Source organism: Maylandia zebra, linkage group LG15 (genome assembly GCF_041146795.1).
Source record: "Maylandia zebra isolate NMK-2024a linkage group LG15, Mzebra_GT3a, whole genome shotgun sequence".
Classification (NCBI taxonomy): domain Eukaryota; kingdom Metazoa; phylum Chordata; class Actinopteri; order Cichliformes; family Cichlidae; genus Maylandia; species Maylandia zebra.
The window spans coordinates 33,711,907-33,726,071 of NC_135181.1; the positions used below are offsets into that span (position 1 = coordinate 33,711,907).

The 14,165-nt window shown below is 41.2% G+C and overlaps 1 protein-coding gene across 1 annotated transcript; it reads right to left on the reverse strand.

Moving 5' to 3' along the window:
* Nucleotides 1-342: 342 nt before the first annotated feature.
* serinc1 (serine incorporator 1) lies at nt 343-10,893 on the reverse strand. Its single transcript, XM_004564741.5, has 10 exons — nt 10,740-10,893; nt 10,043-10,204; nt 7,287-7,480; nt 5,983-6,062; nt 5,626-5,763; nt 5,159-5,328; nt 4,781-4,871; nt 1,926-2,067; nt 1,565-1,789; nt 343-1,318 (listed from the first exon to the last, which is right to left on the reverse strand). Exons 1-10 carry the CDS (start codon nt 10,776-10,778, stop codon nt 1,180-1,182), a joined length of 1,380 nt encoding a protein of 459 aa, XP_004564798.1. The 5' UTR covers nt 10,779-10,893; the 3' UTR covers nt 343-1,179.
* Nucleotides 10,894-14,165: the final 3,272 nt, after the last annotated feature.

Sequence of the window (14,165 nt, forward strand, 5' to 3'; positions counted from 1 at the left end):
ATACAGGTCTAACTGCCTGGACGCAAACTACAAAGAAGTGAGCAAAATTGAAGATAAATGTAAACGCCTATAAATAGAAAAATAACTTTAGAGTTTCCTGCCACTACCCTGGTGGTTTTTCATGTTACTGCCATCTCATCTTGTGATTTCAGCTTGGATTTAATGGTATTAAGCATGATGAGATGAGATTTCCTTTCAGGAAACAAATGACTGAACACTGTGTGACACATTACCACAGGAGACCTTTAGGTTCAGAGCTCAATGAGTGTTTTGGTGGACCTACCAAATAATGGTGAAGCTGACAACTGTGTACGACCCAGCTAAACAACAAACAACAACAAATTAGACTTGACTCCCCCCACCCATATTTCTTTTATTAAATCAGTTACAATATACTGTTAGGTCAAGAAGAAAAAAAAAATATCACAGATGAGAGTCAAACACATCCACAATATGTCTGAAACAAGCTAATGCGCTACGCAAGAACTTATCAGGAAGCTTGTCAAACAGTCAAAACCACAAATGTTATCAAAAAGCAAGTCAGAAGCAACAAAAACAAGAATGCATCTTGTTACTCAATTAGCTGAGCGTGTGCAGACATGTGCAATATAAAGAAGAACTATCTACACCAACACATATGCACAACACTGCTCACGCAGGGTGATGGAGCCAGTGGGAACCTACTCTTGCTTCTAAATGTCACAGCTGCTCATGCACAACTCAAAAGAATAAAAACATTTTTTCCCTTTTTTAAACAGGAAACAGCATACAGAACATTACAGTGCAGAGTTGATGTGCACGCAGGATCATAGGAACCTTTTCAGATACAACTACTGTTAACATCACGTCGAGTTTTCAAAGAAAAACGTGCAAGTCGTCACTGGGTTTAACAGGATATACTAATGACTGCAATGAACTGTTAAGGATTCATGAGAATGGGCTGAAGTCACAGCTGGAAAAAACAAAAACAAAACAAAACACATGAACGTCCTGACTAGTTCATCACCTTCTGGTTATGTAGCTACACTCAGCAATACAAGCAACTCACCAGAGCCAATAAACAACCATTCCTTCAGCACTGACTCATGCAATGTTATTTAACTACTAAGTTTCTTAATTTGCAGTAACAAAACACAGGTGAAAGCTTCAATATTTGGAGCAGTGGGACAGTGTGCAGTTTCAGTCAAAGTCCCTATTGACCAGGACCAGTGGAGCCACCAATGTCCACACATAGAGTGCGATGCAGATCCAGCTGGAGGAGATCTTCACCCACACAGACGGCCACTTGCTGGTGATGGCCTCATACTTGGAGTCAGGGCTGCGGACACACACAAACAAAGTGGACTAGTTGCTTCTATCCAAATAATATACCTTAGCAGAAACACAAAACGCGCCTTATTTGGACCTAAACCCCACATATGAGGTAAGAAATCCAGAGCAAAGGTAACGTCTCTGACTATGGAAGACTGCGCAACTTTAAACTTATTGTGGACAAAACCCATGAAATAACAAATATAAAGTACAAAGACAGACTTATACAGGTCTCCTACAGCGTGAAACCTACCTATACCAGTTGGTGAGGGTCATCATGATGTAGAGCGACGCAAGGAACAACATGAAGTGGAAGAAAGAGTAAGAATACGTGACACCATCTTTCTCATTGTCCACAGCTCTGTTGGGGCCGTTTCCCTCCTCAAAGCTGTCCGTCTGAGGCCCATCTTCAATGAGAGCAGACTCATCACTGGTCAGAGTCAGCTTGTTGACTTGGGCATTGGATGAATTGCGGATGCTGACGAATAAACAGAGGGCTACAGTTAGAATCGTGCTATCCACAAAGAGACAGCCTGCGGGTTAGTAAATGAACCATTTAGTTGTCTGGGTGTTTGCAAGTTTAGAATTACAAAGATAATTAAGGAGTTCCATACCTGGAGTAAAGGACACACATGAGGAAAAGGATCAATCCCACAATCCCTTGGGCATCCCACCACTGAACCACATGGTTCTGACTGCCAGGACTTGTGGTGTTTAGCCCAATAATGCCCAGAAGGCTTGGGTTACATTTCCTGTCTGAGAGACAAGAAGAGATTCTTTAATTATCTAATTACCGTCATCTGCACAGCCACTGAAGTCTATTCAAATGCACTACATGTCAGTGGTATCAGTAGCGTTTAGCATTCAGGAAGGTGTTCTATCCATCTATATTCTTAGTGTGCTCCTGTACTTCCTTTCCTTCCTGTTGCCACCAACCCAGTGAAGAGGTAGAAGACAGCAATGCCCTGCAGGAATGCTCTGACACTACAGACATGTTCTGTGATCCAAATGGAAATGATAGCTATAGCATCACAGACTACATCACTGACTGTATACATTTCTGTGAGGATCGTCCCAACCAGGACTGTATGCAGTTTTCCTAACAACAAGCACTGGATCACCATCGACACTACACTGGTTGGATGTACTAAGGGTGGGCAGGAGTCAGAGTACAGAGAGCTGGTGAGGAAGAAATCCCCTCGTTCTGAATGTAATCAAGACAACAGAGATGGCAGTTGACTTCCAAAAGAAAAAGTCTTCAGCTAGGCCCATCAACATCATGGGTGAGGAGGTGGAAACAGTGGAGAGCTACTGGTAGTTTACATTGATGCTGTTTATAAGAAGGGGAAGCTCAGATCCTTTAATGTGTTGGAGGTGATCTACCAGTCTGGCCATCTAATTTGCTGTTGTCTGCTGGCGGAAAGCATCAGCGCCAGAGTCCGTAGGCTTTGAGTCGGTGAGGGACAAACTGCTCTCCATTATGGACAAGCCAGCATCACTCCACACTTCGAAGGCAGCAAAGCTCCTTCCTTCATTCTTCCTCAGTGTGATTCAACCCCGCTGCCTCAAACAACACTACAGAAACTCATTCCTACTGTTTTATAGAGAACAGTACAGTAACTACTTGTTCTACGACAGCAGATCACACCTATTAGCCAAACCATCCCACACATATTTTTGTATTATACCTTCATGCAGCAGTTTCTTAGATTAATAGTGGACATATTTATCAACACAATTTGCAGTACTCTGCAAAACGTCAGTCTTAATTTTACTGTTTCTTTTAAACCAACTTCGTTGCTACTTTTTTAAAAATCACTGTTGTATTTGTAAATCTTTGCATGTGCATTTATTAGCGTCCGCACTAGGCATCTGTGGCACTCTGTTTATTGTACACTGCAGTATTTTTATTCTTTGTCCAGCTGCTCTAACACAACAGTTTTCCTTGTGGGATCTATCTGGACCAATAGAAACACCCATATTCACAAGTAGAGTGTGACCATGTGGAGAGAATGGAACTGATAAATCACACAATAGATCGATGCAGCATGAAGCATCCCAAAAATACACAGGCCCACATTAGATAAAAACTATTATTGATCAGTTTGAGAATAAAGTTGAAATCCGTTGGTGTCAAACTGATTCTCAAAGCAGCGTTCCGGGATCACTGCTGGCTTTGGGCGGGCACCTGTCCGTTCACGTCAGAGCATGGGGTAGATGTGGACGGACGTGTATCTGTGTGTGTGGGGCTAGGCCTGGGTCTGGGGGTCAGTTATGGGCACATACCAGTAGGGCTGCTCAATTAATCGAATTTTAATCACGATTACGATCTGGGCTTTCAACGATCATTAAAAATGACTGAGCCGATTATTAGCCCCTCCCTCATTTATCCGCGACACCTTAAAGGCCGGTCCGTGAAAATATTGTCGGGCATAAACCGGTCCGTGGCGCAAAAAAGGGTGGAGACCGCTGATTAAGAGGACCCGAGGGAAGCTCGGAAAGCTAAGCAGAAGTTATTTGGAGAGTGACTGCCGTTGGTTGAAAAGAGAGGTTAAAAAAAAAAAAACTTCAGTGGTGTTGCACACTATTTTATATTATTTTTTTAAAGTCATTGTTAACCCTTTAAAGCCGGTCAGAGCAGCACGCTCCGTTTTGCGTAACTATTTTTAAATCCCTGTAGAACCTGAACCGTGTAAGCTAGCGCAATAATTTGTTTTGCATATGAAACCGGAGGAGTTGTACTTACATCTGATGCCATCAGCTTGTCCTTGGTCACGGTTTCCTTCCACATATAGCTTTGCAAAAATTGCATAAAAAGCGCTTGCATGAACAAAAACATAATATTCCAGAAACACGCTTTGCCGTTCCTATCAGCTGTTCGTAACACTTCCCACAGTGAAATGATGCACATGCTGTTTTCTTTGCAAATTTGCATCATAGAATGTTTTTTGTTTTTCCTGCAGTATATAAAAATTGCTGTATCTCCAAAATAAAACTATGAAGACACTCAAAATAAATTTCCTGTGGTGGGAAACTATTTTTTGCAACTTTATTGTATTTAAAGTTTTGAGGGATAAACCTCTTAAACTTCTCCAAGTAGAAATATATGTAAACAAAACAAAAGCGATTTTCAATTTTTTTTGTAGTTTATTGCACTTTTTTGCAATTTATGTAATTACTATGCACTTAATGCATACATATTATTAAAATATGGGCTATAACAGTTGTATTGATGTATAGCAACTTGAAATGCTCCCACAAATGGCACTACAGCATGTAAAAAAATAATATAAGCTCTGGTGGACTTGGTTCCATAGTAGGTCTTAAAGGGTTAAATAAATATCGTCAAATAATCGTGATCTCAATTTCAGTGAAAATAATCGTGATTATCATTTTTGCCATAATCGAGCAGCCCTACATACCAGTACACTGCAAAACACAGCAGGCTGAAAAGCTTTTGTTTTCTTACCAGGCTCATTGGTCATAGCAGACCAGGTCAGGTACATGGTGTACAATGTCACCAGAGAAGACTGCAACAGGCCAGACCTGGGCTGGGACTCCTGTACATGACACACCACACATCAGTTATCTCTAATTTCTAACAACAACTTTCATACATGACACATTCTGAATTATATTAGGCGACACCTCCATGACTCCATCATCTCATGTCTGACTCATCTTGCTATAATTCATGCCATTATTCTTTTAGTGTTACATTGCATAACATCACTTCATAATAAAGCCCTACATATCCTGTCATGTTAATATGATTAATGCATCTTACTACTACATATAAAAGCTGAACATGTCGAGTCATCTAATGTACACAAGAAGTGGTGTGAACCTGGATCTGTGGCAGGATGGACATGACGGAGGCAGCGATGCAGAGGAGCATGTTGATGCTTATGAAGACCTTGTTTTCAGTGCAGCCATCAGAGTGGGTGTAGTAGACATAGAACATGACCAGAGACACCAGAGACAGCAGGTAGCTGACTGTGGTGACTGACAGCAGAGCTGTGAACATACAAAAACAAAGAAACCTCATTAACATAGAGTTGTGTTAATCTTTTCCAGCTGATGGAAACACCACCTTGAATTGTTTACTTGTCATATAAAACAAATACACCCAAGCGTACACCTAATTATTTCTTGTGACTGTTGTTTTATGTAATAACATAAAAATAAGTCTTAAGTAAATCCTATTTTTCCAGCTATGACCAAAACATTTTTGTCTGCACTTCAAATCTATTAGATCAAAGACAGAGCTCTTTAGTCATCTCCACAAGTATCCTCTATCACTTGTCATCATACCTGCATACCAACAGCGAGAGTTGCCCTCCTCCATCTTCTCCACCCAGGACTCGTTCCAAGAATGGGCAAAGTCGATGAGTAAAACAAGCTGGATAAGGATGAAACAGAAGGCCCCCGCCATACCGATGTAGAACCACACTGTGGATCAGAGTGAGAGAAAGAACGTCACACAAAGGACACTAATATAATGAAACCTCCAGTTTAGTGTGAGATGAATAGAGAGCTTTAATCTGGCACATTCACATTTCTTTATTCTTGTCCTTTAATGTGCACTGTAAAATGAAACAAGGTGTGTGTGTGCAATCAATGATCAATGTAATCAATTGGACTAAGTGAGAGTGAACCAAAAACAGTTACCAGTAGTGAAGGGCCCTTCTGAGATGAAGAAGGATCCAACAGTGATGGCAACAGCTGCTGCAAACTTGAAGAACCAAAACCTGACAAACAGAACATAAAGAAATTAACAATCAGATTACTGCTGAAAACGTTTGCAGATGTTGTCATTCAAGTACATTAATGGTAACATGTTTTAAACGTGCAATGATGGACATCAGGAAACTGTGAGCAACACATCTGGTGCTGTGCTATTTAAATAAAACTGAATTTAATTGAAAATGCTTCTTATATTCATGAAAATAATCACTAGCTGCAGTCCTAAGTGGGATGTTCCGCAGTAAAGATGGCCTTTCACTCCCTGCTGCTAGTTTTGATGTGAGCTATAACAACAACACGTTCCAGCTTGTCACATGTTCTAATAACATGATATGTTTGGCATGTTTAAAGCAGGTAATCAATAGGGGTGGGTTTTTATAATCGATTTATTGATTAAAATCGATTCTGGCTTGGATAACGTAAAATCGATTCATTAAAATCCTGAATCGATTTTTTAATATTAATGTATTTTGCCCGAAGTGCCAGAATCTCAGGTGAAAGATCACAAAATTTCAACAACCACCAAACAGCTAAGACAGTAAATGAGAGCAGGAACACGACTTCTGCACAAAGATGTAAACACACAGCGGGACCCGCGGATCAGAATCAGTGAGATGTCGCCTTTCTCACCTGACGGCACGGACACGGTCGGGGCTGAAAGCCGACGGCTGCTGATTCTGATCCGCGCTGATCATATGGCTGTTAGTTTAATTTAAACTTTTTAAAATTAAGCAAAATGCAAAACGCTTAGCCGTGTCTCTAATAAAACAGCTGTAACTTCAGAGGTAATGTTCATGTGTTGATTAATGGTTTTCTTTCGTTTTTGATGTACTGCAGAATATTTTTTATAAAATCCCAGGCCAGGAAAATCACCTTCATGTTTTTCTGTGTTTTATCTTCAGCTACTTTGACACAAAGGCATCTGCTGTGATGCTCACACCTTTGATAAAGTCTTGCGTGTGTCAGCTTCCTTTTAATAGATACAAAAATATGTAAATGTACTGATCTGAATTATAATATTTCTGACTGTCAAAATTTCCCAGATTCAAATCGAATCGAATTAAATCGAATTGTGGATCGAATCGATTCGGGACCTTGTGAATCGGAATTGAATCAATTCTAGAAATCAGTGACGATACCCAGCCCTAGTAATCAATCCATCAAATCTCAATAAAACCTGACTTTGTGTCATAGCAGACATGATGTGGAAGATGGACATGCTGACTCACCCGTTGTGGAGTGCAGCACGGGGGTCTTTACTGCTCTTGACTTTGATCATGAGCAGAGAGAAAAGCAGGAAGAACATAGCCATTCCGAAGCAAACACGGTACACGGCCTTGTAGCCAACCAGCACATCACAGTTCACATGTCCCTCCACACCAGGAATAGACGAACCCCTCCCTCCTTCACAGAAACCTGGAATCTAGAGCAACATAAAAAGAGACAATGTATACAGGTGTGTCGTAGTGCAGCACCCGCCACGAAAGGGCAAAGGAGCCACTGGATGCAACAGAGGCACTGTACTGCGAGCCAAAGAAAATCCACAGAGATCCCACAGGTCAATTATCCACCTGTCAAGTGCAGGCTGGACATGAGCTAGCCAAAATTATCCTTTAACATGTTGCATTTTGTACTCAAACGACGTGTCGGTCATACAAACACCACCACTGGATACATCAAAGCTAATATTTGCCTCTTTTCTAACTTTTCTTTTGGTCAGATATGTCACGCTTAGATATTTTAGAGCAAACACATTTCAGTATTAGACAAAGATAACCTGAGTCAATAGAGAGCAATTTAAAATGATGATTTCATTTATTAAGAGAAAAGTTATCTGAACTGAATCTGTTGTAGTTGCTTTTGTTTTAAGACAATTAGTGTTGCTTAATGTCACTAACACAACTGCTTGCACAAGGCCATACAAAGCTATCTTGAAAATGGAAATTGGTCTGGTTCTTATACAGCGGTCAAAGTGCTTGAGCACACTTGGGTTATGCAGCAGGACAATGACCCAAAGCACAACAGCAAGTGGTGGTTCCATCTCTCCAGTCTGCATGCCAAATATCCGCATTCATTGGATGCATGTGTGTAAATGTTAAATGGAAAAAAATAGAGCTAGATAGATCCAGCATAGAAAAACGTAGAAAAAAGTGCTTGGGTGAAAGAGACAAGTTGAATAAAGCACCGAGTGCTCAGGTAGAGTACAAAAGTGCTACATAAGAACCAGTCCAATGATCATTTGACTAGTCAAACCTGGACTTAAATTTAACCAAGGTCATGAACTTAAAATCCTCCTTTGTCGCTGAATTAAAACAATTCTGCAAAGAGGGGGCAAAAGTTCCTCCACAGTGATGTGGTACACTCACCGTCAGTTATCACAAAACAAGGAGGATGCAATCAGTTATTACGTTTGAGGGGCAATAACTTTTCCATTAGAGCATTTGTAGCTTTTCCATTAAATCAAATTATCATTTAAAAAAAATTTACATTTACTTGGATAATCTCTGTCAATGTTCAAATGTGAAAAATTAGTGATGTTTGCGACTAGCCGACTAATCGTTGTCACTATTTGGTACCAGATTTGATGCCTAATGCTGGTAAATTGTTGGATCATAAATGTTATGCAGCCATCTGCCACTAGATGGAGCACTGTTGAAAAAACACCAAAAATCTGTTATTCTAATAGTGATGGCCTGGATTGAGACAGCTATACAAACGGCGGACAATGGCTTTCTTCGAAGGGCGGATGGTCTCTCCCTTTGCGAGGCTGAGGAGTTGGATCATTATGGAGGAGTTCAGAGTAGAGTAGCTGCAGCTCTACACAAAAAGGAGATGGCTAAAGCTGTCACCTCCTGGGTAAGGTGTCTAAGCTGGGCGCGTCATATTGGAGGAGGCCGCAGCGCAGACCCAGGACACACCAATGGCTGGATGTTTCCCCGGATAACCTCGAGGAGGTGATGAGAAGGAGGTCTGGGCTCCCCTGCTGCTGCCCCCGCGACCAGACTTCAATAAACGGAAAAAATGGCTGCAAAATTTGTTGTTTTCTTATTTTTAGATTTGAACTTTTATTGAAGTCGTTGTCATGAATTTTCAAACAGTGTGCATCGTTCATGATGCAGTGCCACACTGTTCAGTTACAGTTTTAGTTTTTCAGATGTTCATTTGTCCTATTTTAATAATTCGTGAACATGTTTCCATAACATATTTAACATTGGTTTATCGGAAGGGTTTTTCCTCTTTGGTGTCTATTTTGAGTATAACGTGTTGATGATGAATGACAAGAGGTGGCGCCCATCTAAACAGCACTGAAGAATCGGATTAATGGTTTGAAATGCCTTTTTATTAGTTTTTGACATTTTCCACTAAACTGTTCTCAAATGTAACATATTATCTTAGTATTTCTGACTTGTCAGTTATTCTAGTATTAGAGTGTTGTCTCACTTGCTTAGTTGAGAAACAAAAAAACCCCCCAAAGAATGAGGTTTTTCACAGCACTGCAGCTTCCAAACACGGCCGACTGAACACCGTTAAAACTTTTTTCCAAACATCCCACCAGATTATTTTGTTATAGCCGATATTATACAACAAAGCTGCACAAACAGAAAAAAGGGGATTGAGGCCACTGTAGGGATCAACATAAAAACAGTTACCACGTGAGAGGAAAGATCACAGTATTTTCACAGCCGTGTATAGTTCTCTTGGTGTGAATATCACACATATTTAAGTATTTAACAGTTGGAACGGGCAGGTATGGCTCATTAGGAGAATACGGTGATTAACAACTGGTAAGCTACTTAACAGCAAACAAGGACCATGTGTCTTACATAATTAGGAGCAATGAACCAAACTATATTTACTCTCACTGCAGAATCCTGTTAAAGCCTTAGCAAAGTAAAATATCCATGAGAGTGTTTTCATAACTTGTGACATCTCTATGCTGCAGGAGATATTCCAAGGCTAGTTTTATGTCAGGAACACTGTGTACCTTCTTGAGCTGGCCCTCCATGCCAGGCATCAACATGATACAGGCAACAGCCACTCCCAGAAGCAGGAAGAAGGCATAGATGAGGCGAGTCACTGTGGAATTATTTCCACTGGGGCAGCATCGACATAGCAGACAGGGGGCGCTGCCACAGAGACACGGGATCTACATACACACATGGGAACAAGTCGAGTATTAGAGTTAAGCACAGATATTTCAAAGCTCATTGGTTAACAGGAATAACGGTAATCATTTAGTTCCTAGAAGCACCTCGTGTCTGTAAGTGTATCTGTCCGTTTCACATGACACGAACCTGCTGCGTGCAGCGGATACCGCACTGTGTTTACAAGGTTGAGCTAACGTCACACCCCGGTGTTTTCATTTCACGGACAGTGTGTTTACGAGCCATCACTGTAACATGAACATCAACAGGCCTGCTGGATGGGAGGTAGTACGGCGATGGTTCGCATAATCGGCTCCGTCTAACTAAAAGCGCAGTAACACGCTCACAGTAACTGAATCACTAAAGTGTGTTATGAGCCAAACGGTGATGTTAGTATGTCTGCGCCACAGACGCTCATCGTGTTGGCCTGACATTTTCCTCCTGCGCAGTCACTGCAACATTTGTTAAATCGAGGCAGCTAAAACGTCCTGTCGCTGTTAAAACTGTTCTCACAGTCAAATGAAGAATGATACTGACCCAGCTTGCCATCGAGCACAAACCCAAAACAGCTCCCATGATCGCTGTTGTTGTTCTTTTGTTGTCCAACAGCAGACCGCTCCAAGAGCTCGGTTGACAATTTAAGAGAAGATGGCTGACGCCCGGACACTGGCTTCTTTTGCGTCATAAGGCGACAGTGTCGGTGCCGTTCACCGCTTGGCTGCCCCCTACAGGACAGTTATAGAAAACAATCCAAATCAAAACGGAACTCTAGAAAAAGGAAGAAAAATACGCAGAAATAGTCTGATAGCCCATTTCTTACAAAGAACTGTACGTGGAAAGTATTGGCTAGGCCTAATTACTTTAATCCCTCAATCAAAGAAAATATTTTCTATCATTAAACAGTTGGCTACCAATATTAAATCATGCTTTTACCTTGCAACAGACTGACCGGGATTCATGGAAAACAGACATATTTAAGTCTGAGCTTAGACATTTTTACTCTGAACTTGTTACAGAAGACAGCTTTAGTCTTTTCTTAGGCCTCTTTAAAGCATTTCCTCAGTATATGAGTTTATGGCTTGATGTGTTCCTTATAGCAAATTTGTCAAAGCCCCAGTGGTTGTCAACGTTTTTACATCATTCACTACATGCAGGAGGAAAGATTTTCACGCCACAGACAAAAACAAAACAAAGACAGAAAAGCCTAGCTGCAACTTTGTTCTGATAATAAGCACATTCACAATGAATTCTTCATTCATTTTTCTTTTAAACAAACAATAGAATAGAATAAACATTTATTATCCCACGAATTAGAAATTTGGGTGTCACACAGCTCTTATAGCAAGAGGAATATAGACACAAAGTAGTCCTATATACACAGCAACCGAAATTCGTATGCACAGATATACATACAGAGATATGTACATAAGTGTGGGGGGTGTATAAATGCTCCTGGTGAAATATACAGTGTACAAACAAGCTGCTAATGAGTAGCAGCAATTAAAAACATATGATATGTCAATTAAACTGGTGATGAGTGAGATAACCATGTAATAGAGGCTGCTGTAGAGGCTGCTCAGTACAGTCTCATACAGGGGGTGGCAGGTGTTGTCCATGATGGATGTTAGCTTAGACAACATTCTCTCCTCGCCAACCTGCTTGATGGACTTCAGTGGACAGTCCAGGACAGAGCTGGCCCTCTTGATCAGTTTATTAAGTTTCCCCCTGTCCCTCTCTGCCATTCCACCACTCCAGCAGACCACAGCATAAAAGATAGCAGACACCACCACAGTGTCGTAGAAGAACGCCTTTAAAAGAGTCCTGTTCACCCCAAAGTATCTCAGCCACCATAGCAGGTGAAGACGACTTAGACCTTTTTTGTAAAGGGGATTTGTATTTGCGGACCAATCCAGTTTGTTACTGAGGTGAACACCCAGGTATTTGTACTCCTCCACCATTTCAATGTCCAAACCCTGGATGTTCACTGATGTAGGGGGGGACTTCTTGCTGAAGTCAATCACCAGCTCTTTCGTCTTGCTGGAATTGATATGAAGATGGTTCTGTTCACACCAGCTGACAAAGTCATTGATGATGACCCCCCTGTATTCCAGTTCGTTTCCCTCTGACGCCTAGTCCACAATGGCGGTGTCGTCTGAGAACTTCTGGAGATGGCAAGTGTCTGTGTTATAACTGAAGTCTGCAGTGTACAGGTTGAAGAGGAAAGGGGCAAGTACTGTTCCTTGTGGGGCCCCCCGTGCTACAGACTACCACCTCAGACTACAACAACTTTCATTTCAAACAACTTTGCAACTTTTGTCACTAGACTGTGTCATTAGTCTGCACCACTTCTTCAAAAAAGCAGCAAGTTACACAGAATGTGAACTTTGCCAGAAATGCAAAAATAAAGTTCAGTCTTAGTCTTATGAAAAAAGAAATCCAGAAACTCATGAACAGAGATGAAAAAATATATAATTTAGTGAGAGTTTAATACTTGTCACTCGTAGTGGCTGCACTGAGCCTGTGGTTGCAGGCTTGATACCGCCATTGTCAAGTCATGTTCAATGTTCAACCTAGATCTATACTTTGTTTTCAGTGAGGCTCACTCCATCTCACAGAGGTAGGACGTGCCAAATGGAAGCAGAATGCCCACAGCTTTCTATCCATGAGTGGATGCTCCCTCTCCACACCAGCCAGACTCACTCGGGGTGGGTTTCGATGATAGATTTTCTGAGTAAAATCGATTTTAGTTTGAATAACGCGATATCGTTCATTAAATCCTGAGTTCATTTTTAAATATAAATGTATTTTGCCAGAAACGCCAGAATCTCAGGTTAGAGCTTTTATTTTTTTTCCTGCTGACGGTAATCTCCAATTTTCTTTGAAAGAAGTCAAGTGTCTTATGGATGTCATTGGGGTGTAATGTCTCTGAGTGTCTTATTAATTTGTTGGGCATCATACTGTCAACTGCCAGAGTTCTCAAACATAAAATACACACCGGTCTCTTTTCATCTCCTATCACATTCACCGTGAAACCAAGAGCAAGATACACTTCATCGTATTTCCTTTTTGCCTTATTATCAGCATTTGCCTCGTTTGTCTCAGATGCAACGCATGTTTCTCGTCAGATATCTCTCCATTTTAACGACCATCCAAACCTGTGGCTGCAGCAGATGCGCATATTATTATCGCAACTGCGGTGAATTTCTTTGTTCCACTGTGAAAGTGATTCCGATGCCCTTTTTGACCTTACAGGTCGGAGCCGTTTCAGTTGTAGGTGTTATTATTGCAGGAAAGGAAATCTCTATCAGCTCGGTGGCAGATGACTGATAGAGATTTCATCCTATTATTCATAAAAGCCAAAATCTTCTAACTGGTTACAAAAAAAAAAGATTGTCCCTTAGGTCAAATCTGTTTCACCTCTCACTAAAGTGTGAATGCTAACATTGGATCACTCTTACAACAGAAGGTGATCTCAGTTCCTTCAACAGTATTTCAACAGCATGACTTTAACATCATTCTGAAGGAGGCTGGAGACAATAAGCTGAATGGACCGTGCTCAACACCTCCATTGCTGAGGCTGTTGCAAGGCACTGTGGTTGTAAGATGGTACCTGACTTGGCGATAATCCATGCACTGGATGGTGGACACCAGAGGTGAAGGGTTCCCTATCAAGAATCTCATACCCAGATTCTGCTTCCTCTACAGAAGATGTCATTGGGATTAAGGAGGTCCTGGAAATTTTCCTTCCAGTCAATTTTCTTTCCAAGCTCCTTAGATTAGTGATGGCAAAATGAAGCTTTGTGAATCACTGAAGCTGGTCTTGAAAAAGGGTTTGTTACTCGAAGCTTTTCGACACCGTCCTCGCTGGTGGCATCTGGTGGCCAAAAGTATGAAGAGCAGTGCAGCTTGAATCTACAAGTTGAACTACTTCATTATGATTGCCCACTGTACAGAGCTGAGTTG

Coding starts and splice junctions, on each gene's coding strand:
- serinc1 (XM_004564741.5), bottom strand. CDS start 10,778: ATGGGAGCTGTTTTGGGTTTGTGCTCGATGGCAAGCTGG. Junction 4,872..5,158: donor CCATCCTGCCACAGATCCAG/GTTCACACCACT, acceptor TGTCATGTACAG/GAGTCCCAGCCCAGGTCTGG. Junction 2,068..4,780: donor TGCTATGACCAATGAGCCTG/GTAAGAAAACAA, acceptor CTTGTCTCTCAG/ACAGGAAATGTAACCCAAGC.